At 39.0% G+C, this 27,767-nt stretch overlaps 2 protein-coding genes across 28 annotated transcripts in view; one reads left to right on the forward strand and one right to left on the reverse strand.

The window, feature by feature from the left end:
• LOC146483883 (CUB and sushi domain-containing protein 1-like) overlaps positions 1–27,767 on the forward strand; it is a 167,603-nt gene that overhangs the window by 83,895 nt on the left and 55,941 nt on the right. For 24 of the 27 annotated variants that reach the window (XM_085105159.1, XM_085105150.1, XM_085105167.1 and 21 more), the window contains 16 exons: positions 15,012–15,185; positions 15,721–15,894; positions 16,710–16,883; positions 17,917–18,090; positions 18,405–18,578; positions 19,327–19,500; positions 19,667–19,840; positions 20,805–20,978; positions 21,077–21,253; positions 21,651–21,824; positions 22,002–22,175; positions 22,412–22,585; positions 23,288–23,461; positions 25,887–26,060; positions 26,758–26,931; positions 27,139–27,312. In XM_085105159.1, the coding sequence (XP_084961285.1) occupies positions 15,012–15,185; positions 15,721–15,894; positions 16,710–16,883; positions 17,917–18,090; positions 18,405–18,578; positions 19,327–19,500; positions 19,667–19,840; positions 20,805–20,978; positions 21,077–21,253; positions 21,651–21,824; positions 22,002–22,175; positions 22,412–22,585; positions 23,288–23,461; positions 25,887–26,060; positions 26,758–26,931; positions 27,139–27,312 (2,787 nt within the window). Of the gene's footprint in view, positions 1–12,783; positions 12,955–13,258; positions 13,436–15,011; positions 15,186–15,720; positions 15,895–16,709; positions 16,884–17,916; positions 18,091–18,404; positions 18,579–19,326; positions 19,501–19,666; positions 19,841–20,804; positions 20,979–21,076; positions 21,254–21,650; positions 21,825–22,001; positions 22,176–22,411; positions 22,586–23,287; positions 23,462–25,886; positions 26,061–26,757; positions 26,932–27,138; positions 27,313–27,767 lie in introns of all 27 variants that reach the window. The other 3 variants (XM_085105154.1, XM_085105155.1, XM_085105176.1) reach the window with 3 other exon arrangements.
• LOC146483884 (uncharacterized) lies at positions 7,395–8,969 on the reverse strand. The gene is made up of 3 exons (XM_085105484.1): positions 8,940–8,969; positions 8,787–8,824; positions 7,395–8,220 (listed from the first exon to the last, which is right to left on the reverse strand). Exons 1-3 carry the CDS (start codon positions 8,967–8,969, stop codon positions 7,542–7,544), a joined length of 747 nt encoding a protein of 248 aa, XP_084961610.1. The 3' UTR covers positions 7,395–7,541.

The following is a 27,767-nucleotide window of genomic DNA, read 5'->3' on the forward strand; positions in this document are numbered from 1 at the left end:
TGTTCCCGGTTTATACAGCTTGTGTTGACTCATCTTTGGGCATGTAAAGTTCTGAAAGTTCCTATCTCAATGGTCCAAGCGTGTGTATAGATTTTCATAAGATAGTTCCAATTAGCTTTCTTATCAGGAGCTCGGTAATCTGATGATTTGTGTAATCTCTCCTTGGATGATAACGCCGTTTCAGACGCGGTGGAACGAGAGACTCACATATAAGCTTTATTAAATGTTGTTCCAGTGTTGAAGAGTGATAAATTCCTTCAGTGACTTTAGTGATAGCGTTCAAATGAAAGCTCTTTTAGAATACTTTCTTGATATCCCTGCATACTGATTCTTTTTCAGCATATTAGAGTTTTTACTAGACTGTGGGCAGTCTCTTTCTTCTCCTAAGTTCCGCGGTAGTACGCAATAATTTTACCGTCACTTTGCGCATGTGATCTGAGGAAAAACAGTCTAGATTTTTACGTGAGCCGACGTTCGTGGTGATTTGTATAGGGCTAAGATCATGAAGATCAGAAGAACAATCTCAGCCAAAACTTCTGCATGTCTGAGGTCTTGGACCGGAAGTATCAACAGGGAGCCTCATACCACGCACTTTGCTTCACTTGCGTAAAAAAAAAAATAAATAAATATAAGTAGTGTAATTACAGACAAAAATCCACGATAAGCCGGATTAACCAGCGTGTAATTGTATCGGTATCGATTTTCGCAAACTTGATTCTCATATATTTCCATCAAAATGCACTTTGTGTCCCTACTGGCCTAGGCACGCATCAAGTATAATTTATTTGTTCTTTTCAGGCCCGTTATTATTCCCGTTGAATGTAGACTAGAAACGACAGGGTGTTTTTTTAAGCATAGTGTTTTTAGACCTTCTATTGCCAAGTGTTTGCCTGTAATTAGCATAAATTGGCAAACTCCACTATTCCGGCGCTATGGAAGCGAGTGCAAGGAAAATTGTCAAACTCACAAAGACACCATTTTTTTTACCGATTTTCGCTATTGAATCCCGGGTTGAATAGATCGCTCACTGGGATGTACTAAACAATCAGACGGCCCGCTCTCGGCTTGTATCGGATTCATAGTTTAAACATATCATACCATAGTAGCCGGTAGAAACCTCTGGCATACTATGAATTAATCCTTAGAATCCTAAATAGAGAGAAGGCGAGAACTCAGATGGAAGGTTAACGTATTCTGCTTTCGGTGTTCGGCTTGCCCTGATTACATAATAATAAAATATATTAGCGTTAATAATATCATACTTTCAAAAACGCTTTACATATAAATTGTTGTGCCATTACATCAAATGTTTTGATCACACAAAATTGCTTAAAGACGCTACTTAAAATCAATTTAAGATGAAAAAAAAAAAAATGGTTAAAAACGAAGATGTTTCGACGCAAGCTTAATCTCATTATCAAGTCAAAAAATCAGTGTGTATATGTTGAAATATATGAATACTAAAAGAACATGTACAATAGGTCATCGTATAGCTGTAACATAAGAAAAAGTCACAAGTTAAACAAAAAGTTAAGCACGTATGGATTCCGTCTGCATATTTAAATTAGTCCTTCAAAATGAGATTCTTTATGAAAAGCATTTCAAAGACTAAACAATCAAATTTATTCTTGCACTTTCTCAGAATTCTAAATTGGCTTTCTTTCAAAAGATTGTATGTTGCTATCGTGAGCTTCTATGAAATATCTGCCGATTGCCGAATTTTTGTGCTCAGCAAGCGTTGAAGAAGGTGTCGGGCTGCGTACCCGATATAACCTGCATCGCACAGATCACATGAAAAAAGGTAAACAACGCACTGCTGATTCACAATTGACGGCTTGATTTCTTAGGTTTAAGATCTTGTTCTAATTTTTTGTTCACGAAACTGGCTGCAATGTAGTGTAATTGCCACCGAACCGCATTAGCTGCCACTTGATCTTGGCCATGTGGCCATGTTGTTTCGCCTTTATATTTAGCAAGAATTTTTCTCAGTTCTTGCTCGATTTTGTGGTCGCTTTAAAGTTAATTTCTCTCACATAAAGTACAATTCCGAAGGAAAATGGGGGCAAACCAACCCTGCTCGGGCGGAACTGGTTGGACAAACTCAAGCTGGATTGGAATGAAGTTTTCAGTTTCTTGGCCGGCGCGATTTCGGCGAACGAAGAATTAGACTGCATCCTTGAGAAGCATGCTGATCTGTTCAGAGAAGGGTATGATGGAATGAAAGGGCTGGAGGCGCATATTCGTGTACGCGAAAATGCAAGTCCAATTTATTTCAAGTCACGCCCGGTACCATATGCTCTTAGGGAAGCTAAGGAAGCAGAGCTTAACAAGCTGGAGGAAAACGGTGTTATCGTCAAAGTCGAACAGAGTGATTTGGCTAGCCCAATAGTTGTCGTGTCGAAGTCTGACGGGTAGGTCAGAATTTGTGGTGATTACAAAGTGACGATCAACCAGGTGGTCGATGATGAACAATATCCTCTCCCAACAGCACAAGATCTGTACTCCACACTGGCTGGATCCAAGGCGTTTACTAAACTCGACCTGACGCATGCGTATGCGCAAATGAGTGTTGATGAAGCCAGCCGGAAGTACCTGAGCATTAACACCCATAAGGGATTGTACGCGTATACAAAGCTGCCATATGGTGTCAAATCTGCACCGAAGATTTTCCAAGCAACGATGGACAAAATCGTGGCAGGAGTTGAGAAGTGCGTATGTAATCAGATGATATTCGTATCGAAGGTGTCGATACGAAAGAAAACCTGGAGATCTCGGCGGAAGTGTTGGACAGACTACACAAGTACAACGTGCGACTAAACCTGAAGAAGTGCATTTTCCAGGAGAAGCAAGTTGTGTACCTTGGTCTGCAAGGGGATGGTGACGGGTTGCATCCAGTACAGGAGAAGATTTCAGCCATAAAGAATGCTCCAGTGCCGAAGGATGTGAGTGAATTGCGGTCGTTTCTGAGCATGATGCAGTACTACTCGCGTTTCCTGTCACGGTTGGCCACGACTCTTGCGCCATTGCATCAGTTGTTGAAGAAAGATATCCCGTGAAATTGGACCGATGTAGAACAGAGAGCGTATGAAACGTGCAAGACAGAATGGGATCAAGCACACGTTAGTTCCTCCTTACCACCCTGCTTCAAATGGTGCTGCTGAGAGGTCAGTTCGAGTGGTGAAGGAAGCGTTAGTGGAACAGGTGCTACAAGGAACCGGACACATGTCAATGAAGCACAGACTTGCCAACTTCTTGATCAAGTACCGTTCCACACCCCATAGTGTTACTGGGCGGACCCCAGCTAAGCTCATGGTTAAGAGGCAACTGCGAACCAGGCTGACCTTGTTAAAACCAAATCTGGCACAAATTGTTGAGAGTGAGCAGATGAAGCAGAAGTTTCACCATGACAGATCGCAAGTTGAGAGGACATTTAAGGTGAATGAGCCCGTCCGAGTCCGTAATCCTGTCTGTGGATTTAAGTTAGGGTCTGCGGAGTCCAGGCATCGTTTTAGAGGTGTGTGGAAGTCGTTGGTATCTCGTTCAAGTGGGCAATTTGACAAGATATGTTCACGCAGATCACCTCATTACGGCATCTGATGATGAGACGCCAACTGATCCATGCCATTCCTTGGAACTAGAATATCATTTGCGAGGTTCACAAAACGTGTTTGAACCTGAACTTTGCACACACGATGTACAAGACGACAGACCAGAGCCAGAAACGGAGAACACGGAAGTAACAGGCGGCTTACCCACACAGGAAGAGGAAAACACGGAACTAACAGGAGATTCACCCATTCCTACAGAAGGACTCACTCTAAGGCGCTCGACTAGAATAAGGAAACCAATTGAAAAGTTCAACTTGTTAGGAAAACTGAGTTTCAAGAAGAAAACTTTAGTGAGGACTTGGAACAAACTTTTCTTTCGGTTTATTTTCTTTTTTTTTTTTGGCGGGAAAGTATTGTCATGTACTACCTTTGTTGTCATTTTTTTTTTGGCGGGAAAGCAGTGTTATGTATTAGCATATTCAGTATTCAGTAGCATATACACGTGTACGTGCATATTGTTATGTATTAGGATATTCAGTATTGCATTAATAAACTATTCAGATTTGGACTGGCTGCGGGCAGCCACAAATGGCGTAGTGTTGTTCCTTAAGATATTACAGATGCTATTGCCTTTTCTCGCCCTTTCTGTACATACATAATTTTTTTGCTGGACGAAGCTTGAAAATAGCCCTGAGCTCGGTAATCAAGTGTTTCGAATTTGTTTTTCTTAGGACAAGTGGACTGCCCCCGAACCAATCGACAGGCGAGTCGGAAGTGTGCAACAGACTGCAATCCTTCAACTGGCTGCGATAGTCCTTTGGAAGAGTGTCTTTGTGATGGTGACTGCGGTTACAGTTGTGTACAGAAAGGTAAGTATAAAAGGACGGGAGATTATTAAGTAAACTTACATGTATAGTAGTTGTCAGGTCAATAAGAAAGTTGTGTTAAGAGGTAAGGTGAAGTCCCACTAAGACCCTAAGTAGCCCACACGACCGGGGCTGAGCCCTGTTTCTGTAGCATGAAGAAATTAGGAGTATTGTTGCTCCTCCTAGACAGGATAAGATGCTATGGTTGGGTTTCTTGTGGTACCTGGGTGAAGTGAGACAACGTGGAATAAATTTTCTTGTCCAAGAAAGCGACACGCCGATAACCTCACTTCCACATTTTTTTTTTATTAAGGATATTGAAACAGTTGACTTATGTGGAGTGGTTGTTTTACTAGGTAGCTTAAAGAATACGAGGTTTATCATTTGCACGAGGGAAGAGGATATAAGTATGGTAACACAGAGCTCTCGAGACATTATTTTCATTTTGAGGCCGTTGAGGATGCGACGACGTTTTATTCCATTAACCATGCAGAACTTTCGCATTGTGCTGTTTCTCCGTTGACTAAAAAGACATATTTTACTCGAACAAAAACACAGAAAACACCAGTGGAGAACCAGTGACAATCATCAATCATAATGTCAAGCTATACATGTATCATCTCAGCGATTTGAGTTTGGGTAGTTCGGACTACATTGGTGGGAAGGCCAGCTCTGCTTCCCATGATTCACGTTAAAATTGAGGTTGAGATTCCCATGATTCATAGTATGACTTAGGTTAAGATTCTGCGACTGAAAACCGTGACCGATTTGACCTGACAGCTGTTTTCACTGTACACATGACTTTCTTAGGGTTCGAGTCAGCAGAGCAGTTGAACGTCTGGTCTTTATATGAAAAGGCGGTGTAGTATTTATGTTGCGGACAATTATTAACTGCTTGACATTCTTTTACAACTTTGTTTGTTTTGCATCCGTGTTGTCACTTGTACTTAGAGTTTTTCGTTATTTCGCCTCCCTAAGGGACTAATTAGTACAGATATATATAAGCAAGCACAAGAAATTTAGTTGTTAGTTTTCTCAGTTCCTTCAGTTGATGCTGTAAATTTCAGTTCAAGCTGTCAACGTGTTTTCTGCTTACCAATACCAAACATTCGGTAAGATTTATAAACCTGGAGCCGCAACGAATCTATCGTGCGCATGAGAATGAGAAAAAGCGCCTGTACTCAAGGAGAGTTCTCGACATTGAGCATGGAACATTTACACCTTTGGTCTTCACTACAACCGGTGGAATGGGCAATGAATGCTTGAGATACCATAGTTGATTAGCGGAGCTGATTGCTATCAAGAAAGGGGAGCAATATGCCAAAACCATGTCATGGATCAGAAGCCGAATTTCATTCGCACTGTTAAGATCTGCACTCGTCTGTCTTAGAGGTTCTAGGACATTACGAAGAATTCAACGTGACATCAAAAACGCGGACATTGACACTGAAACTACAGAAGGGGCCATTTGAGAGATGCATATTTTGTTAAATTTTTTTCTTTTCTTTTTATCAAATGGAACTGATTTTAAAATGCCGAATTTAATTTTTTTAAAACTTCATGACATTTGTTTTTTTTCTTTTTCTTTACAAAAACATTATGCTTGAAAGTAGTCTCAGTTTTTTTTCGCAATCGAATATTTATTTTAAAATAATAATAATAATAATAATAATAATAATAATAATAATAATAATAATGAATAAAATCTAGATACAATTTGAATTCTATTAAAACCTCAGTGATTTTACAGTTTGCTGTCATAAAATTGTAAAATATGAACATCTCATATATAAAACTAATTCATATGAGTTTGGTTCAGAAGATAAAAGAACAATTTCCACTGACGTAATAAAAATATATATAATAATAATAAAAATATATATAATAATAATAATATAAAAAATAATAATAATAATAATCATAATAATAATAATGTGGCGCTTGCGGCGACTGACAAGAAAGTTCAATGATCCAAAAGTTCAAGATTTCAAGTCGTGTCGCGGGGACTACTTTACGGGTCATAAAACTCAAAAGGTCAAGAACCACGGAGAACCAAAGTTGACGGTTAACGGTGATTTATCCCAACGAAAAACGACCAATAGTACAGAAAGGCCAAAATGCCAAATCGACCAACTAAAACGACCAGCTAAGCGACCAAACGATCAAACGACCAAAACGACCAATACGACCGTAAACTGAAATACAATACAACGAAACTCTACTAATTAAGTCAAAATAGACGCGCAATCAAAACTAGGTCCTAGCGACGATAATGCGGCTTTCACAATTACATAAACAATTAACTAGCATAAAAGTATCTTAAAACTAATCGAGTTTCAATCAACAGTCGTGCTCTAGAATAATATCAAGAGCTGATTTAGAGCCTAGCGCTCTCTAACCTAAAACTTAGTGGGCGTTCCTTCCTGATAAATGTGTTTCCATCCAATTGACGCCTTTGGCGACTAGGAAGCGATTAATCCCTCTTGTGGTTGATTGTACAATAATCCGTTTGCGTGCATTCGCCCATAATAAAATCTAACTTAACAAAAATAAAAGATTACTCACATATCGGTCCCACTTGTGCCAATTGCAAGGATTCAAGAAAACGCAAACCAAAATTCAATACTATCGTAGGTGACTCTCTAACAAAAAGAGACGCTACAGCCGCTTTTATATGCGCGTGGGGACGCTAAAAGGTCCGATTACAAGACCAATCATATCGAGAAAAATACGAATAAACATTGCAACTAGGGACAAGTAACTATGGTCTGATCAAAAAAGGTCAATCAAATAAACGGGAACTGGTTAGTGTCCTTCACAAATAATAATAATATTTTTTTAAACAATGAGAACTCTTTATTAACATATTTCAAGCAAATTGCTATTCACTAGTTAAAAGTAGAAAAAAGAACTATTAAAAACTATTTACAATTCATTTCCATGAAAAAAGAGACAACTTTCAAGCCGATTTTTTTTCTCATAAAGTTACTATGCTATTCTTATTTAAAAAATCAATAATATACACAAAGTTAAATATCTTAAAAAACGGAATAAAAACCGACACCAAATGGAAGGCTACCAAGAAAAATAAGAAAAACTAAGAAATAAAATTATGTTCCCAATGTTTTTAACGAATGTTTGCATGTCCTTTCTCGATGTCAAAGTCAATGTCCGTCAATTCTAGATGGATCCTCCTTGTAGCTCGCGAACTTCTTAGGCATAGTAATGCTGACCTCAGCAACGCAAAGGACACCCTTGCCCTGATCCATGACATAGTAGTCGCATAGCTTTCGCCCTTCTTTGTAGCAACTAACTCAGCCAGCCTACTATGGTATCGCTTGCATTCCACCGCCATTCCACTTGTCGTGCTAAAAACTAATGGCGTGAATGTGGCTTGCTCCACTTCTAAAATTCGGCTAGCATACTGGCGCTTCTTTTCCGTTTCATGTTGCCTGTAAATCTGGTTAAGATCCATATCCCTGTAGGAGTCAGCATTTGGATGGCAAATTCTAACGTCAAAGAAAGCCGACCTGTGTCTCTCCCAGAACCCCCTTGCCACAATATCGAGCCGCGCATCAGGAGCGGTGTTGGCTCCCCTATTGAGCTCTTCTCCTGTGATGTCTTGCAAAACTGGTTCAGTTTCAACGCCATTACACACCATGCGAAGCATTTCCGCCTCCAGATCCCTCAGTTCATTATGGCGTTGAATGACAAAACCGCCCCTTTTGCATATCACAGCGTGATCCACATTGAAGCGGTCCCCGCAAACACAAACAGAGGGCATATCAGAAACTTCCCAGTCGTTCCTGAGTTAATAATAATAATAATAATAATAATAATAATAATAATAATAATAATAATAATAATAATAATAACTTTATTATTGTATCACAAAAGGAATGTAGCTGAGGGGAGAAGTCCCCTCTACTAATAGTGGACACCCAACTAAATAGCCTATTTAACTCTAGCTAAGAAGAAAGAACCATAATATATTGAAATTTACATCGTAAACCATATTTAGATTTTAAAAATTTCATACATCAATTGTAAAACTCATGTAAACGACAGCCATTCTCGGCATAGGAGACATTATTCTGCTTGGACTTTTCTATTCGTTCCCGGTTTACGTTATTTCTTTGTTATATGTTTATAAGTTTTCCTGTTTTCTTTTTCCTGAGCGAACCTCTCTCTTTCTGTTGAAAAAGTGTTAAAGGAGTGAAAGGAATAAACAACTGGTAATCACGAGGTTTTGGCGTTTAATTTTTTCGTTTATCCCTCACAATTTCTGTTAGTTCGGAGGTGTGGTTTCCTTTCCCAAGGACCCTAAAGAAAGTGAATGTTTTCCCTTTAAGGAAATGGCTGACTGACTGACCTTTTGACATCGTACAGTATGGTACAGTCGTTCAGTTGCTAGGAAACCCCAAATACGTGTTGATTACTTGTAATGGATGTTTGTATTTTCGTCTCTTGAGTTTAAACCCTCTCAGCCTTTGGCTTTTAAGTGACCATTTCTTCACTCACGCACCTTTGCAAGCTGCACACTGTTCCTACTCATTTAGTCATATTATGATAGTGTAATTTCCTTCATTTTGCATGTTTGTTTGGTTTTTTAAACAGATTTGTCTTGCGGGAGGCCGCCGACAGTGCCAAGAGCAACGCCTCAGTACCAGTCCACCAGTTTCGGTGCCGTTGTTACTTACGCTTGTAACCCAGGATACACTTTATCCGGTGCCTCACAAAGAACTTGCCGAGCGATTGGAAAGTGGGATGCAGTAGGGCCTACCTGCTGTATGTAATGATCTAAATAACATAATCAGTCGCAAGTTGCAAGTCGCGTCACCATGTTCGCAATACTTTTAAACCTTTGCTTCGCTCGCGCATAGACGTAAGCTTTACAGAAAATATAACTTGACAACTCTTCTTCTGTGAATCGATTTGAATTGGCGTTTCACTAAACTACCACTAATTTAATTTTTATAGTGCGTGTCTGCCTACTAAATGTTTCGCGAAATTGTTGTTTTTGTTCTGAATACGATAGGTGAAATATATTTCGACATGAATAAGGGCCTTAATTAAGAACAGGACAGAACGCCAACAAAAGCATCACTTGAAAATGCGAGTTTGTGTTATTTAAAATTGTTCGCGACTATTTCATTTTCGTTCAACTTGTGCAATGTTACCGGGCTGAATTGGGAGGAAAGGCGTTCAAATTAACCAAAAAAAAAAAAAAAAATGAAAAATTGACCGTCGTGGGCTACCGTTCTCCATAAAACTTCGGATTCATAACGCACGTCCACAGCGATTGTTTTGTTCAACCGGAATCTTGTTTCGTGATGTTTTTGTTGACGTCACTGTCGTAAATCTTTTAAAGGTCCTTTTACTGCAAATGTTGATTCGTTGTTCTTGTACTTATGCTCGTGCTTATGTCGCAGTTTTAATTTACTAATGAGAAAGGTCGATATAAGCACAAGCCCGAGGCAGTCAACAGTTTCGTCCGCCATCTCGGGGAGCTGGTATCGAGAATTCCCTCAAAAAAATGGTTTTCTGCGTGTGCGTCTGTCGTTATGCTTATGTATCCAGTGTTTTCATTTGGACATCTTTATGCTTATCATTATACCATAGTGAAAACCCTTGCTGAAGGAGCACTATTTTTGTTATGAGAACCATCGATTTTCTCTTTGTTGTTTTGCTTTTACGTAATGTTTAAAAACCTGATAAAACACTTGCTGCGAGTTTTTTGAACGGCCGAGTCCAAAGCATTCCTGGAAAAGCGTGTGTCAATAGAGTTCATAACAATTATGCTTTTGTGAACGTTGGAAATTAGCATACGAGAAAAACAAAGCATACTATTCAATTCTTAATTCAATTTTAATTCAATTTAATTCAATTTATTGCTTCCATAACTAATACATATTTGTTCATGATAACTATACAATACTAAATAAAATAGTGATTAGGGAGTCTATAGAAAAGCAAAAACATTCTTGAAGTTATAGATCCCTTTAGATTGAGGTCAACTGCAGCTTAGTTAGATAATTATACTAATGAGGAGTGTTTTATCAGTTGAGAAAACACTGCATACTAATTAGAAGTGTTTTATCAGCTGATAAAATACCGCATACTAATGGGGAGTGTTTTTATCAGCTGGTAAAATACCGCATACTAATGGGGAGTGTTTTTATCAGCTGGAAAAAAAAACATACTAATACGGAGGAGGTTTATCGATATAAAGTCACTGCACGTGATGTATTATCGACCATTTGATAGGTCAATGGACTTGTGAATTATTAATGAGTTTTTGAAGGTTTTAGTAGTGTGTGAGCATTTCCTTTCCGGCTTCTTCTAACTGACATAGCGGGGAGCACTCATTGGTTTCAGCGGTTGCATTATTCTTACTTTATCAGTAGTGTGTAGGTTATGAGGACGAGTACTCGTAGTGGATATGTAGGAAACAATAATTGCTTATTTTCATAATACGAACACGTTCATTGTATCAGCTATGAAGACCAGGAAGGTACTTAGCACCCTTATAATGTGCTTGTATGCCTTTGGTATTTATAAGCTTTAATTTGTAACAACAGCTTGCCAGCTTTTACTGTTTGCGTAAGAAAAATACACTCATAAAAGGGCCAGAGGATATTGGTACTGGTTATTATCTGGTGTTACCCTCTATAAATAATGTTTGTTTCATTCATTGCTTGCTTGCTTGATTGATTGATTGATACATTCTTATAACTCTACATTTCTTTTCTTTCCTTTTTTTAGTACAAATGTGTTCCATACCGCAAATTGAATTTTCTATGTACATCAAAAGCCCAGTAAACTACAACCGGACATACAGGACTGGCGAGAGAATAACTTTAGCGTGCAAGAAGGGCTTTAAGAAATTACCAGGCGGCAACCCGATAAGAATCTGCATCAGTGGGCGATGGACGCAATTCCCTTTCAAATGTGAAGGTAACTGATATTGAAAGTTTGGTTTTGTGGAATGGCTTTAAATGTACTGTTTTCCACTAAAGGACCCAGTTGAAAGCTTGGAACAAGAATGAGATCCAACAACCATCTGATCTGAATTCACGTGCAACGTCAACTTTGGGATTCAAACCCGAGCCTCATTGCTGGGAAGCGCGGGCTTTCATTACGGCGACATCTCTACCTCGCCAGCGATGATTAACCCATTAATATTCTTCTTCGTTTAAAGAAGATATCACAAAAATGAATGATAACTTTATTTTATTATCAGATCAAGATTAGATACTTAATGTTAATAAAAAGAGTATGGCAAAAATAGCAAGACGGTTCATTTTAAGGTCGCCGACGTTTAGGAGTATGAATTTGTTCCGCGGGTTTGAACAACAAAACAAACAGCTTGAAACCAATCTCCTTTTTTATACAAAACGTTATAATTTCCAAATGTTGAAATCGCTAAAAAATACAATGGACGAGCTCTTTCTATTTGTTGAGGTTGTACAGACCGAGTGTTGTTGTTGCTTGTTTTTCAAGGTACTCACTCCTGTAGGAGGACAATCCGCCCCGCTCGAACCAAATGCACACAGGAATGTTCGCCTGAGAGTGGATGCGGCTCGGAAGATTACTTATGTCTGTGCGACGGAAGTTGTGGCTACAGTTGCGTTCAGAAAGGTATGCTTCTTTCGGAGATCCAGTGAAATCCAAGGTTCGATTTTCGCTTGTTAAGTTTTGCTGCCTCCCACGAGATTTCCACATTACAAAACAATGACTTCCAATAAGCCGTTGGTTGAAAACAATTTGTTAAATGGTTTTGGCGTTGCCATCGTTCAAATGCATTATAAATAATGACAATGAAGCTTCCCGGTATCTAAAGTTTGCACCGCTGCAAAAGTTGAAAGAGTTGAGCGAGGTATAGTATAGTAAGATGCCCGACGATAAATAATTTGAATTCAAAAGCCTTTTTAGCGTTCCTTTTGTTAAATAATTTGAATTCAAAAGCCTTTTTAGCGTTCCTTTTGTTGAACTGTTGAAAATGTATGTCGTGCCCATATTGTGCCAATTGTTTTACAGTGCAACTACTATTACCAGGGTCACTTGACAGTGACCAATCAGATCACAGTAGGATAAGAACAGTGAATAATTCCAAACTATTGGGTTTTAACTGTTGTTTTCCGTGTACTCGTGGTTGGTTCAATCGGCTTTGGTTGAAATTCATTGTTCTTGTCCTGCAATCTGATTGGCCAGTTTTGTTTAAGTGACCCCGGAAACGGTAGTCGCACTGTAAGGTATAAACGGTTTCAACCACTGAGGTTCCCATGCGTTCTAAGCGTTAGCCCTCGGTTACAGGAGACCAAATTCGTCATTCTTCCAATTCATCAATTGTGTTCTATCTTGAGCAGGTATGTCCTGTGGCGACCCTCCTGCAATATCCAATGGACAACTTAATTCCACTGGAATGAGTTATAACGATACGGCTTATTACAGTTGCGACGAAGGATACAGTTTGAACACAAATCCAGTTAAGCGATGCACTGCCAAGAAGCGATGGAGCGGCCTTACTCCAAGATGCTGTAAGTAGGGTCATTATTCGTAATTTTGTTCATTTGTTAGAGCTTTGTAATATGGGAAGAAGTGCGTTGCGTCATCTATAAGCAGAAATCACAAATCTTTATGGGGATTTCTTGGCGCTTCATTGATGCCTTTAGCGAGAACTTTTCGTAGGGTTAGGTTAGGGTTACTTCATAAAGTAAAATTGTCATAAAAAATAAGGAGTTAGTTAGATGAGTACCCTGTCTCAATCGCCTTTGCTGTAATAATGCAAAATATCTACCAGGTGTGAGCAAATAAATTTCATAACTTGTCCCTTCTTTGCAGTAAAAGACTGTGGAGATCCAGCGACACCCAAAAATGCAATAATTTCAAATCCAAGTGATAATTACCCTTCTGGGTACAAAGTGATATTCAAATGCAATGATGGCTATAACCAGGAAGGAATGGCTACCCAAATGTGTTTCCAGGGCCAGTGGACTGTGTTGCCATTCAAATGCTCAGGTAAGTTACTTTAGTAATACATGCGATTGGATGAGTGGCGAAACAGTTTGATTAAATTTTTGAATTGCACTGAAAGGATATGTTTCACCACACCTTTTCATGGACCGAGATGACTTTCTGTGGCTCAAAAGAACTCGATAAAAGATCTTTTTCGTCACCCAGTTTCAAGGTTCTGATAATGATGTGTACTGAGTCAGTGACAAAGGTAGACTTGGAAGAAGAGACCCACATTCTTCCAACGGAAGTGGAACTTATGACCGCAGCTTCAGATTACGAGAGAGCTAGGTCATTAAACTAGGTACATGGGTAAAACATCCTGTATACTGCTAGGACTTGAATGGGAATGGTATATTTCAAGGCTGATAAATACAAGAAAAAGTGTTATTCAGTAAGTGACACAGGCATACGGTACTCGGAAAAAAGAAAGACTTGAAATCAGAGTTCTCCTAACAGGAGTTGAACCTGTCATCGGATTAATAGTCCACTTTACTTTTTTACAAGAGGTCTCTGGCCTAAAAATAAAAAAATAAAAAAAATAAAAAAATAAATAAATAAAAAAGTGAAATTCGATTCTTGTCTGTACTGCGAATTTAATTGGACACTTTTACACTACTGAGATGCAGCTTATAAATTGGGCATTAGTTATGCCTTCACGTTTGGTTTAAAAATTTAACGGTTTCAAATAAATTACGTCTGTGTAAATGCAACAATAAAGCACGGAACAAATCCAAGTTCCACATTGTCTCTAAGGAAGGTTTCTATAAGTATGACTTGGAAATCTGCCTAAGCACGTTCTATTTTAAAAGAACATTGATAAGAAATTTCGACTTTAAATTCTATTTAACAGAACTTTTATACTGAGTGACTCGGCAGCATCCTCATAGGGTCAGCACCAGATAGTCGTGGAGAGATAGTTAAACGGACAGATAGAGAGTCCAAGAGAGAACGGAGGATTTTTCTGTCGATTTTTATTGCTTTTGGTTCAACTTTCCCTTGTCTTAACTATTGACTGTTCCTTCTAGGTTTGACAACACTGAATGAGTCTTAACTAGAACCTATATACTTATTCTAACAATTATTTTACGAGCGCATGTTAGATTTTGAAATGATAGATACATGTAGCTAACGAGGCACTCAGTGTCGAGCTCGTGATAACAAACTAGCACCAGACGGTAAATCGAAACTGCGGAATAATTGTTTTATTACAAACAACCAATAAATATTCATATTGCTTAATATTGCTGATTTTATTTTGCGAGAAACGTTACAAGACGATTTAATGGCCGGCATTTGTCGGAATGTAATAATGGCCGCTAACTCTGGAATTGCATTTTTCAATGAGTTAGTTGATCTTAGGTTTGATAACGCTGCACGTCTCGTTGGCTATGAATCGTAATATATCTAAGTTGTGCTCGCGGCATTATTGTTAATTGTACAGCTGTCCAATTCTGTGATTCGTTAGTTTGTAAATACTCTGTTGTAATAGGTTCAAGTTCTGGTCAATCAGCCATGTACCAGTCCACCTGGACATTTGTCCCAATTGATATACTAATGCAACTAGGTTTTTTTGTAACAGAGGGTGGTTGTGGAGATCCTGGTACTCCTGAAAACGGCCGAAAAGTAGGGGTGATATACTCTACAAACAGCAAAGTTTATTTTGACTGCGACTTTGGGTATGAGCTGGCGGGTTCGGAAGAACGCAAGTGCCAACGAAATGGAACTTGGACAGGACGGCAGCCAGTGTGCAGAGGTAGGCCGTTTAACGGCTTTAATCGCCAGAGAATGGAGATACGAGAGAAAAAAATTGTTGATTTAATGTGTAAAGATGATATGATAAGTGTACAGTCGAACTTCTTTATTACGGACACCAAGGGGACAGGAATAAGTGTCCGTATTATAGAGGTGTCCGTTTTAGAGAGGTAGGCTTCATATGGATTTCGGTCGCTCGGGGACCAAGTGAACTGTCCGTGATAGAGAGGCGTCCGTGTTATAGAAGTGTCCGTGAGGAGAGGTTCGACTGTATGTATGGTTATGTGTCTGCATGTGTATGATTTTGCTTTAATTTCTTCACGTGTGTAATTCCTTGATTAGGAGCTTGTTTAAAATGATAAACAGTAGGTGTGAATCTGTTGTAAATGAATGAATCGAACGTCACTGAGCACTAAACAGCAACAGGAACAAAACTCTGTCTATAGTTGACATTTGACAATCAGTTCTTGTCTACTGAGAAGTTACAGCAAAATAAAAGTTAAGACTGCGAAAAATCTGTTCTTTTTTTTTTTCAGTGGTGGACTGCGGTTTTCCACCTAAACCCAAGAATGGCAGGTACATTGGCGACCAAACGACTTTTCAAAGCTCGCTTAGATTTGAATGCGACGAAGGCTACCAATTGCAAGGAAGAAAAACAAGAATGTGCACATCGGATAAACAGTGGAGTGGAAAAGAAGTGACTTGTGAAGGTAAGTAAATTCAATACTGTGAATGCTCATTCTTGACCTTGGAATCTTAAACATTAGTAGACATTGAGACAAGAGTTATTCATGCAATTGTTAAGTAAATGTAGTTTCTGTTTAAATAGCACCCACATTCTGTGTAAAGCCAACCGAATTAACAACACATTGCTAATTAATTAAGACACCATTTCAGTATCAGGAAATAAAAGTCTAAGATTATTGACCTTTTTTTTATAAAGGTCTACAGTGGCAGGGGTGGATCCAAGCGAACAGTTGAGGATGTTAGACCCCCACTATACGAGAAGCTGATAAACTTGATACATACCTTATTTCAGATTATGCATTTTCAAAGTTTTCTGGTGTAGCCTCCCTCTAACCACCTATAGGGATCCGCCTCTGTAACCAGTATGCCCAAGAACAAGTTGTCGCTGGATGTCATCATACTGTCTTTCATTAAGACATCTAAGACGAGCGCACCGTGGAAGGTTTTTGAGAGCTATAACAAGCTATGGCGTACACATTTGTGATAATTAAGTATACTTCTCCAACTCATAGACAGGATGGAAGGACTTTTATTTTGAATTTCTCCAGAAAATTGAAAACTTACATCAAAAACTCGAAAGGTCCTCAGTTGAAGTTGGTTAAAAAACTTAACTGGGCCTTTTTTTCAAACCCGCTTCTCGGTGTTTGGAAATCGGATTAAACTCTCTTCCTCGTGCTTCATATATTACAAAAAGTATATCATGGTGCGCATGAGCAAATAAATAGTTTGCGTTCAGTCGATAGAACTAATATTTTGTGTTTTAAATCCTCCTTTAAAGCCGTTGACTGTGGCAAGCTTTTCACACCAATGAACGGTTCTCTGTCGGGTGAAGAAACCACTTTCCCGAACCAAGTGGAAATTAGCTGTGATGAAGGTTTTTCTCTTCGAGGATCTCGCCGTCGAACCTGCCAAGCAGATAGAACGTGGAGTGGAAGTGCAACGTTCTGTGATGGTAAAGCAGTCAATCAATCTAACAAACAACAGTGTAGATAAGAACTTAAAGTGACTAGCGAATTATTTCGTTTTTAATGTAATGGTATTAGGATCCACGATCAATAGAAAATAATGGAACAAACGGGAGGATTATCAGAAACTTGCAAACATAAGATAACTTACTCCGTTGAAGACGGGATAAGGATTTTTGTCTCTGCTTCTCGCTTGGTGGGCGAGTTCATGTTACCATCTTTACTCAAGGATGAATATAAAACGAACAAACAAAACAAATCTTGATGAGTAAATTCCTAGAAATAGATTTTGTGATAAAAATACACGCTAAAAAGTCACGACGTTTCGACCTCTCCGAGGCCATTTTCAAGTGCCAGTAAAATATAAAAATCATAGCATAAATATATTGCAAACAGTTAAAAATCAGTAAGAATGTCATAAAGGCTGAAATGTGACAAAACATGTCAATGATAAGTATTTATAAAGTTAAAAAAGGCATAAAACAATGAAATAATCAAGCAATAATGAGGCTTGTTAAGAACTGATCTAAACAAATAATTTAGCGCGGATGAAATCACACTGTTTGTTTAGTGCTGGTTTCAGTTCTTTGTTCTGACACTTTCTTAAAATTTTAAAACTTTGCGCAATGTCATGTGGGGCCATTGTGCTGCTCCCTCAGGTGGTTTCCGATTGCCGATCCCTTATTTTCTTCAAGTCGCTGGTGAAGGTGTCGGCACGTGTAGCCGATATAACCTGCATCGCACAGGCTACACTGAAAATGATACACAGCGCATTGTTGATTTACAAGGCGTTGATTTACAAAGCAAAATAAACAACAAAACCGAACCAAAGAAATCGTAATTCTCGTAGGTGATTAATTTTATTGATAAACACGAAACTATTACTAGTTGTAATTGTTAAGTCACCAATTCGCCTTTTAACCTTCTTGTCTGTACCAAGGTAATTTCAGTGAAGAACAATTCAGTGTTTATACTTCAAAATAGCGTTGTTTTTATGATATATCTCCATATCTGTTGCAGCTGTTGATTGCGGTGCTTTACCTCCACCCACGAACGGCTCCTTGGAAGGCAAAAATACGACTTTTCCTAACACCATAACTTTCAAGTGTGATGCAGGATTCGATTTGATCGGTTCTGATTCTAGGAAATGTATGGCTGATAAAAATTGGAGCGGTGTAATGCCATTTTGTAAAGGTAAGGGTATCTTGTATTGAGTTTGACACGCTGTGAAATTTTCCCCTGTTTTTATCATTGGCGCTATCTTGTGATTTTCTTTGGAAGTGGTGTATGCTCCTCATTAGTTTGTTTTTTAGCATTAGTTGTTTTCGGTAAATAGAGCGCTTAGTGATACCAAACCCAAACCATCTCTTTGACCAATCCTAACAAATGCAAAACAACAAAGTGAACCTATCGCATGCGTGTAACTTCACGATTCTGGTTCGTTCATCTCTTAATTAACTGGAAGCTAACTTTAACCGAATGCTTTATTGTTATTTTCTCTCATTAAGCTGTTGACTGTGGAAAGCTATTTCCACCAATGAACGGTTCATTGGTGGGTGAGGAAACCTCCTTCCCGAACCAAGTGGAGATACGCTGCGATGAAGGCTTTATATTACGTGGATCTCACCGTCGAATGTGTCAAGCGGACAGGACTTGGAGTGGAGACCAAACATTTTGTGAAGGTAACCTACAATTATTATAAGCCACGGCTTAGCTTTCAAAAAGAGTGTTTCTTGGCGTTTAGAATCACCACATAATGCTACTGAAATTCCTCACCAAAGAACACAATTCCAACTGGAACACCAAGAAACACTCCCCAGACAAATTCTTTTGGCCGAACCGTCCGTCCGTCCGTCTGTCCATCTCATTCCGTGCGTTACATCCACCCGTCATGCCATTCATCTGCCATTATTCGCAAGATGCACCGAAACGTCGGTTCCTATCACTAATATTTCTTGTTTCATGTCTTTTCAATATTGCGAATGAAATTGCCCCAGTCATGAAGTCATTCGTTACAAAGCGTTTATTTTCTGCAAAAACGCAATATCTCTACACATAATTGTCATTCTTTCCTTCCTCGATCGTAAGAAGTACACCAAGTGGGATTATTTCGGTCCAGTTCCATTATCTCTTATTTTAAGCAGCTGTCGCTAACATGGCTTAATCCTCTATGCATTGTAACAGCCTCAAAATCGGAGCAATGGAGCAATGTAAAAGTAAACGTAACAAGCTGGCTGTTAAAAGTCTACTGCTAGCGCTTTCTTAGTTTACTTCACTCTAGTGGCCATAATTGATTGAGAATACTCTTGTATGGAGAGACTCCAGGCGCATCTCTAGCACTGTCGCCTTAATACACTGGTTGTGTTCGTACGTGGCATCATCGGCCCTTCATTCTCCTGCTTTTGAAGACGTTCCTCTCTCATTTTCAAGCCATCAACTGTGGAAAGCCGTCACTACCAGACCAGGGTTCTGTGTCAGGATTCTCGACAAAATACCCTCATCCGGTGACGTTTACTTGTGATTCTGGATACGAAATTGAAGGTTCTGCTGTAAGAAGGTGCCAAGCTAACGGGACCTGGAGTGGAACTGAGGCTAGCTGCAAACGTAAGTGCCAATATGCCTTTGAAAACTTTTCGACTTGGCTTGAGATTTCATGCATGTCGTAGCATTTTTTTTCTAAAAAGTAGTTTTGCCTCGAAAGTACATGAACACCACTGAAAAGTAGTAAGTGCTTAAAACTCCTTGCTTGCGCCTTCTTTTTTTTCCCAAGCTGTTGATTGTGGGCGACCTAAGGTGCCGCTTAATGGGACTGTTGTTGGCGAGAAGACAACCTTCTTAAGCAAAGTAACTTTTTTGTGCAATGATGGCTTTGATCTGACGGGTTCCACATCCCGAACTTGTCAGGCTAATAAACAATGGAGCGGTCAGGAGACATCCTGCTCAGGTAATTGCAATTTCATACTACAAGTACTTGTCCTTAAACTTAGGTGCATGTGTCAGATCTACCGTGCAGAAGTGAATGAAATGAACGTACTCTTATTGCCAATACTCTCGTATTACCAAGCATTTCTTCTTAGAAAGAGAGGTGTTACAGGATTTCGGAGTACAGTCGAACCTCCCGTAAGCGACCACATAATGTCAAGGATATGTGGTCGCTTACGGAAAGTGGTCGCTTACCATAGGTCAGACCACTGGGCGTCTAACTTTCGGGTAATTTACATATGGTAATTGCGGAGGCCTAACCCTTTTTCCAGTGCTTATCGAAACCTATAGTAATAACTTTTCTTAGCTACAAGTGTATTATCTGGTATTATCTTCAAGTATATTATCTGATTAAAGTTTATTTCAGAGTGAAGTATAATGCATGTGTATTTTATCAATTGTTTCAATGCTAAGCTATATCGGAAACACTTCCGGTAGCTCCAACTGTGAGATTTACGACGTCCGCTGTAATGATGTGCCCAATATGTTACAGCGACACATTTTTCAATTTCCACCCATGAGAGACACAGCAGATTGTGTGTCAAGTGGTCGCCTACAGGAGGTTCAAAACAATTGAAATTTTTAAAAAATCATCTCTAAAAGTGGTCGCTTACGAGAGGTGGTCGCCTACGAGAGGTTCCATCTATAGTGATTTGACTTGAAAACTTTTGGTATTTTGGAAAAGTGGTCGCTAAGAGGTGGTCGCTTACGGGAGGTGGTCGCAAAGGGAGGTTCGACTGTATTACGTAACAATGAAACATAGCCTCAGATAATCAACCTTGGAGTACAGTAGTTAAGTACAGCTCAGCTTGAGCCACAGAACAGACCATAAAAGTCTGCCATATCCAAGTAAACTTGGCAATGTCCCTAAGATACCAATTTTAATGGTGCAATGTCGCTGAGATCCTCGTGTTCTCTAATATCAGCCAAGGACTGTGGACCGCTTAGTGTACCCCTGAATGGGACCAAGCTTGGGAGCCAAACTACCTATCCTAACAAAATGATATTTTCATGTGACGACGGCTTTGATTTGAGAGGCTCAAATGTGCGTGTGTGTATGGAGGATGGGACATGGAATGGAGAGGAAGCGATTTGTAAAGGTAAAATCTGAAAATTGAAATGACTCTGATGCTTTTTTTGGTGAGAATTTGATCTTTCAAGTGTTTTGTTCTGTTCTGTTTTTACCGTTGTTATGTAGCAAAAGACTGCGGTTTCGTCAAGCTTCCTATGAATGGGTCTTTACTTGGACTGAACTTGACAACCTTTCCGAATATACTGACATTTACGTGTGACAAAGGATTTATACTTAGGGGATCATCCGTCAGGCAATGTCAAGCTAACGCAGTTTGGAGCGGCAATGAAACCTTTTGCCAAGGTATGTTAAGGGGACGGTGAGCAGAGATCGATCAAGTGTTAACTTGAATGAACTTGAATGTGGAAGCGTACTAAAACAATCAAATGTCGTCGTTCAGCTACCTTTCAGCGTGGTCGTAAATTTTAAATTTGAAGAACGGTTAAAAATTTGGTGAGTTTTGAAGAAAGCAGAAAGTAGAACAGGGAGACGGATTGCTGAAGTCATTTGTTGCACAAATATTACAGTTCTGTAGGGAGGGTGATAATGGACGTGCTTAGAGATTATCTTGAGAAGCGGTTTCCTCTCTGAATGACAATCCAGGTTGTATTCCAACACGGAAAAGACAAGGAAGATCAAGCGATTCTTTTAATGATTACATCTTTAATGATTAAAATAACGAATAAATGGGATGTTTCAGCGAGAGACTGTGGGCCACTCATGACGCCATCCAATGGATCATTATTTGGAGGTCAAACAACGTATCCCCATGAGGTGTCTTTCATGTGTGATGATGGGTTCATCCTCAGAGGATCCCAGCTTAGAAGCTGCACATCTGAAGGGACTTGGAGTGGAACTGCAGCTCAATGTGAAGGTAACCAGAGTTATTTAGTTGGATTAACTTTGGTTATCCTTATATCCTTTATTGATAAACACTGCACGTTTACCTTCAGCTAGTTGTGAAATCTCGTGTTGTGAAACTCCTTCTTTCTTTCTATGATATAGATTGACAGAAATGCACAAAACTATCACTGTCCTAATTTCTCTCCAGCCAAAGACTGTGGCTCACTTGATGTCCCAACCAATGGTTCTTCCGCTGGACTGGAGACAACTTATCCCAATGAAATAACTTTTGCCTGTGATGAAGGATTTATCCTGTCTGGTTCCAGAATCAGAAAATGTCAGTCAAATGGGCGCTGGAGTGGAAACAAAACATTTTGCAAAGGTTATTAAAAAGTTATTGTTTATTGCACTGACTATGTTGCTGATTTGTTCTTTGTTATATTTTGGTATCTTTATTACTTTTTTACATTTCTTTATTTCAAAATGAACGCGTTAAAATTATGTTATGGCTGTCAGTATCACTTACCATTCAAACGTGACTACTGAAAACCAGAAACTCAGGAACCCAATAGGTACAGCAAATCGGTTACTTCTCTTGCCTTGTTTTATTCTTATTAGCGGTGGACTGTGGCTACATTTCAAGTCCACAGAATGGAAGCAAGCTTGGAGACGAAACAACGTATCCACATTTCATTGAATTTAGTTGTGATGGAGGATTTGTTATGCTGGGTTCCAGGACAAGGAATTGTCTGGCCAATGGAACATGGAGTGGTCGGCGGACAATATGTAAAGGCAAGACTTGTTAAGGAACAGTTTTTTCTCTTGTTTTGTCACTTTAAATTTTAAGTTGTTAACTTTTCTCTTTAAGGTCTTCCTAGATCGGAATTGTTCGGTAAAATAAATATGTAGGAACGGCGTATACTATCTTTGGATGTGTTTTTTGTTTCGATCAACAATTGGACTTTACCAAAAATTTCCTCTGATTGAACTGATTAGAAACTTTGATTGATCTTGATTGTGCAAGCTTTTATAATTTTTTTCCAGTCGGTAAAACAGTCAGAAGGAAGTACGAAAGTTTAGTAAGAAGGATAACCAGACATAAATAACCAGGAAAATATAAGCAGTCAAGTACAACCACTTGTACCCGCCACAGAAAAAAAAAACGCATGTTAAATTTCAGATCGAACAATCACATATTAAATAATCTTTAGGATTATATGATTCATGGTGGTAATTGTTTGATAGAGGCTTTTGAGGAAATATTATTGGTGACGTTTGCAGTAGCGTTGAATAGTTTCTTACTCTCTTACCATGAAAAGTACTTGATCTCAGGCCCGTTTGTTTGCACGCAAATAATGCCAGGTGCAGCATTCACTGGTTAACTCTGTAACTAAGCTAAAAGTTCAGATAAAAATATTCGTCCTTTTAAGTTATAAAATACAACAAATACTTGAGTTGTCTGCAAGATACCAACTTAATATTGTTAATTCTCAGCTAAAGACTGTGGACCCATTATTGTACCAATGAATGGCACTAAACGTGGAAGTCAACATACTTATCCTAACGAAGTGATTTTTTCATGTGACGATGGGTTCAATTTGAGGGGATCAGCTAAGCGCGAGTGCACAGCAGATGGAACATGGAATGGGGTGGAGACAATTTGTGAAGGTAGGACTCTTTTGAATGGAGGAGAAAAATTCGCGAGTTTTATGCATGATATCTATTTAACAATTATTCGCCGATTATTCGTAAATATTGGTGAATATGCACATGCCTCAAGCAGTATTCTTTCACTGCCGCTCCATTGAGACGAAGCATTGACTTTTGTGAATAAATTTTGGTTTTTATCCGACCCGTTTACCAAAATAGATGGCGATTAACCAGGCTGCTTGGTGTAAAACTCGAACCAGGATCACAAATGTTAGCGATAGCACTTTATCGCACAATTCCTTACTTGTTGACATGATGGCTTCGCCGGTTAATGGACATTTATAAATTGCCTTAGGAGATAAGCTGCTTCTAAACAAGTACACGGTTGTCGCAGATGAAAGTGTTTTGTTATGAGGCGGTGACTTTAGGTGGTGGTCGAGAGCCGCTCGAACCGACAACAAACTAGTTTTCAGATTATAAAAACTGTCGTCTTTTCTCCTAACTGAAACGTTAAACTTAGAGGGACATTTATTCATCTTGTTTACTTCCATGCTTTCAAATTATGTCTTAAAGGGACACAGTCACCTTTGTGACCGCGCTGACCTGGACACTAGTTTTGTCAGTTTGAGAAACGTCCACCTCAACCCGAAATCAAAAGTACGCGTCGAATACATCTAGAAATCCGCCTCAATCTTCCCAGTGTTTTCTTGGATTTTCAATCTTTTACTGGAAACCTGTTTATGAGTATGCTTTTGCTCATCCTATGGTATTAGTTTATCATATTTGGGTAAAAACAGTATGGATCGCGTCTCCAACGGAACATGAAAAGTAGAGGTGATAAAAACGTGAAGGCGCCGGGCGGAAAAAAATCGCCTGCGTTGACCAATATAACGAGAGAAATCAATCAAAAACATTGGAGAACAAATCTCCATTATATATATTTGGAAAATCGCATTTTCTCAACCTGGCGAAAGGTTCGTGCGGAGGGAATCTTCGTAAACGATTCGAACTTCGCGTCATAGCTTCTTGGTTTGGAGCAAGCTTCGGTACACAGTCGATTATCTCCTCGACAAGGAAAACTTGAGCCTTGTTTTCTACGGGTCGAGCAAGTTTTCTTGTAATGACATGGGTTTGGTTCCTAAATTTAGATAACGGAGAAGTTGTAGAAACGAAATTATAAACGCAAAATATATGATTGCAAGCAGAAATAAAGCTTACCGGTAGTCTCGCTGCAAAGTCGTTTCGCTACACTGCAGTTCAGGCGATTTGCTACGTATTAAAATTGAAAAAAAAAAATTATTCGCTAATATTTGAACTCAATTTGCTTATGCAAACACTGTGAAACGTAGAAACAGTTAAGATAATTTTGCACACGACCGGATACCGAAATAAACAATTGAATGATTCTTCCACTTCAGAGGTATTCGTTGACGTTTGGCTTTCCCTGGACAAGTTCATCAGTAAATTTTCCATGGTATCAAGAAAATGAGTGTTCTAATATGACATTAGGTCTATAATCACTATATTAATTTTGACTGGCAAACACTTCAACTCGACAAGGTTTGTTTAGATTTTTCAAAGGATACGCTTCTCAGCGCGAGAATTGCGGATGAAGTGTGATATGCAAATCAGCGAAGAAATGGTATCTTATGCGCATGTGCACAAGGTGACTGTGTCCCTTTAAATTCGTTTTGTTTGTGAAATCATTCAGTCTGTTAAATAAAGAAAATCTAGCGCGAATTTATCTTAATCTGTTGGCATTATTTAAGCCATCGACATCGACAACAAGCAATTTACATGGATTTTTTTATTACAATTAGCAAAAAAATTCATATTTTGCCTTCGAAAAGTGTCATCCCGGACTTAGCTGCATCTTTAATATCTTTCGGAATTGCATTTTCTTTCATCGTATTTACTTCTTCCTCAGAAACATCAACAAATCGCTAAGCAGCCATTTTAAACATTAGTGCTCCCACTGCTGCTCCCGCTATAATCACCTCGCGCGAGGTGATTAGAGCAAGATATGACGCAACCCTCGACCAATCAGATCAACGAAATCTCTATAGTCACCTGAGTTATTATACTAACACGTATTATTTTTCGTTCTTGTGCATTGATGGGTGTATGCCCTTTGCAAATTAACTGTTTAGATTGCATTGCGGTTCCTCTGAGAGTTTTGATGGGAAGAAAGTTAGCAACATTTCAGAATGCATTCACGTTTACTCGCGAAAAAGAGTTTATACTGATATGATCACAAGTCACACCAGCGAACGCGTCTCTAGGTTTACCTGGCTTCCCTTAGTGTAAACTGATATTTAATGGCTTGGTATATATTTAAGAGCATTAATCACGCCTGTGATAGTGAATGAGGGAGATGTTTAATCCATTTTTGTTGAAGGATTTGTTGTCTTACATTCTCTTCTAATTACCCATTGCATCGTAGCTAAAGACTGTGGCTCACTTGCTGTACCTATGAATGGTTCTGCCACTGGAGGAGAAACAACTTATCCAAATGAAATAACTTTTGACTGTGATGAAGGATTTGTCATGTCGGGTTCCAGGATCAGAAAATGCCAGTCAAATGGTTTTTGGAGTGCAAACGAAACTTCGTGCGCAGGTAACGGAAAATTCCTTGTTTATTGCATTACTCGAACACTTATACTTATTAGGTTTGTCCTCCTCCAGTGGTACGCCCATTCCTTATGTATATCAAGTGTTTAGATTACACGGTGTTTTCCTTTAGGTTGCATTAATAGTCGTTGTAAGTTCAACGGAAATGATGCTTAGAAGATTGCGTCTCCAGGTCCGATTGTCTGTTAACCTGATTTCTCGATGCTAACTGACATTTTTTTTCAAAATGTCCTTCGTAGGCAACGTTAATTGATATTTGACCCGTAATTAATTGAACTAATATAGTTATAATGGAATGGTTTGCATCAGTATATGCCAAAGTAGTGAACAGTGTTTGTTCGCACGCTCTTATTGGCCACTTTAAACTCGGATAAGTATTTGCTATTCATCTGCTAGCATTGTCCGGGATTTCACGTGCACTTTTTTTTACGAAAAGTGCCTGATAAATGGCTAATTTGGGTTGGCTATCCACTGGTTTGGTGTATGCTTAAACTATTTGTCTTAGTGGCGATGAATAATGGTAGATATTTAATTAACTCGCAGCTTTTTTATGGCTTTTTGTTCGGTAATTATCCACCAATATCCACCTTCAGGTCTGCAAATAATGATTAAATATTCGGTCGAACTTAGTTGAAGAATTTGTGCTCTGACATTCCTCTTTCGAATTACCCATTGCGTCGCAGCTAAAGACTGTGGTTCACTTGCTGTGCCCATGAATGGTTCTACAAATGGCGGTGACACTACTTATCCCAATGAAGTAACCTTTGACTGTGAGGATGGGTTTGTCATGTCTGGTTCCAGGATCAGAAAATGTCAGTCAAATGGTATTTGGAGTGGAAACGTAACTTCTTGCACAGGTAACTGAACATTCGTCCTTTCAGTATGGCAGATTTCTATATCGTTTTATATATTCTATATTTATTTATTTATTTATTTATTGGAGAGCAGAGCCTTGATATTTTCTTGTCTCTTTTAGTGTCACTTTGAAAACGTTACTCAAGCGAGAAATTGTCACAACCCACACAAATCGTTTACTTCTTTTTCTTTATTTTTCTTCCCATTAGCGGTGGATTGTGGCTACATTACAACTCCACAGAATGGAAGCAAGTTTGGAGGAGAAATAACGTATCCACATTTCATTGAATTTAGTTGTGATGAAGGATTTATTATGCTGGGTTCCAAAACAAGAAATTGTCTGGCCAATGGAACATGGAGTGGTCAGCGGACAATATGTAAAGGTGAGATATTTGAAGGTTGCATTTGTCTTAATGATGAATTGTTTGTCACACGCTGTGGATGAAGCTTACTGGAACGAGCAGCAACATCACTCTTAACTAAAAGACCAGGCCCCAGTTGTTCAAAGGCCGGATAACTTTATCCGCTGGATAAGGCACTCCTCAGGGTCTAAAAGATACTTCACGTTAAACGTTGCCCAAGGTTTTGGTACGCTCCCAAACTTAACTGTGGTTAGAGTGTGCATATTCGCTTGTGCAAGAGGAAATACTGAAATATTTGCACTGATTGAAACTGTCGGATAGTGACTTATCCACAGGATAAAGTTATCCGGCCTTTGAACAACTGGAGCCAGATAATCTTTAGGACTTAGCAATATTAAGGAAAAAGTAAAACATCGTGAGTTTTCGACAGGTTACTCAGTTCTTTTCTGTTATTAGCTAAAGACTGTGGGCCCATT

Source organism: Pavona decussata, unplaced genomic scaffold, assembly GCF_977016875.1.
Source record: "Pavona decussata unplaced genomic scaffold, jaPavDecu1.1 SCAFFOLD_37, whole genome shotgun sequence".
NCBI lineage: Eukaryota > Metazoa > Cnidaria > Anthozoa > Scleractinia > Agariciidae > Pavona > Pavona decussata.

Coding starts and splice junctions, on each gene's coding strand:
- LOC146483884 (XM_085105484.1), bottom strand. CDS start 8,969: ATGAGTAGGAACAGTGTGCAGCTTGCAAAG. Junction 8,825..8,939: donor ACAGTGTGCAGCTTGCAAAG/GTGCGTGAGTGA, acceptor GGGGTTTCCTAG/CAACTGAACGACTGTACCAT. Junction 8,221..8,786: donor ATACTGTACGATGTCAAAAG/GTCAGTCAGTCA, acceptor TTATTAACTCAG/GAACGACTGGGAAGTTTCTG.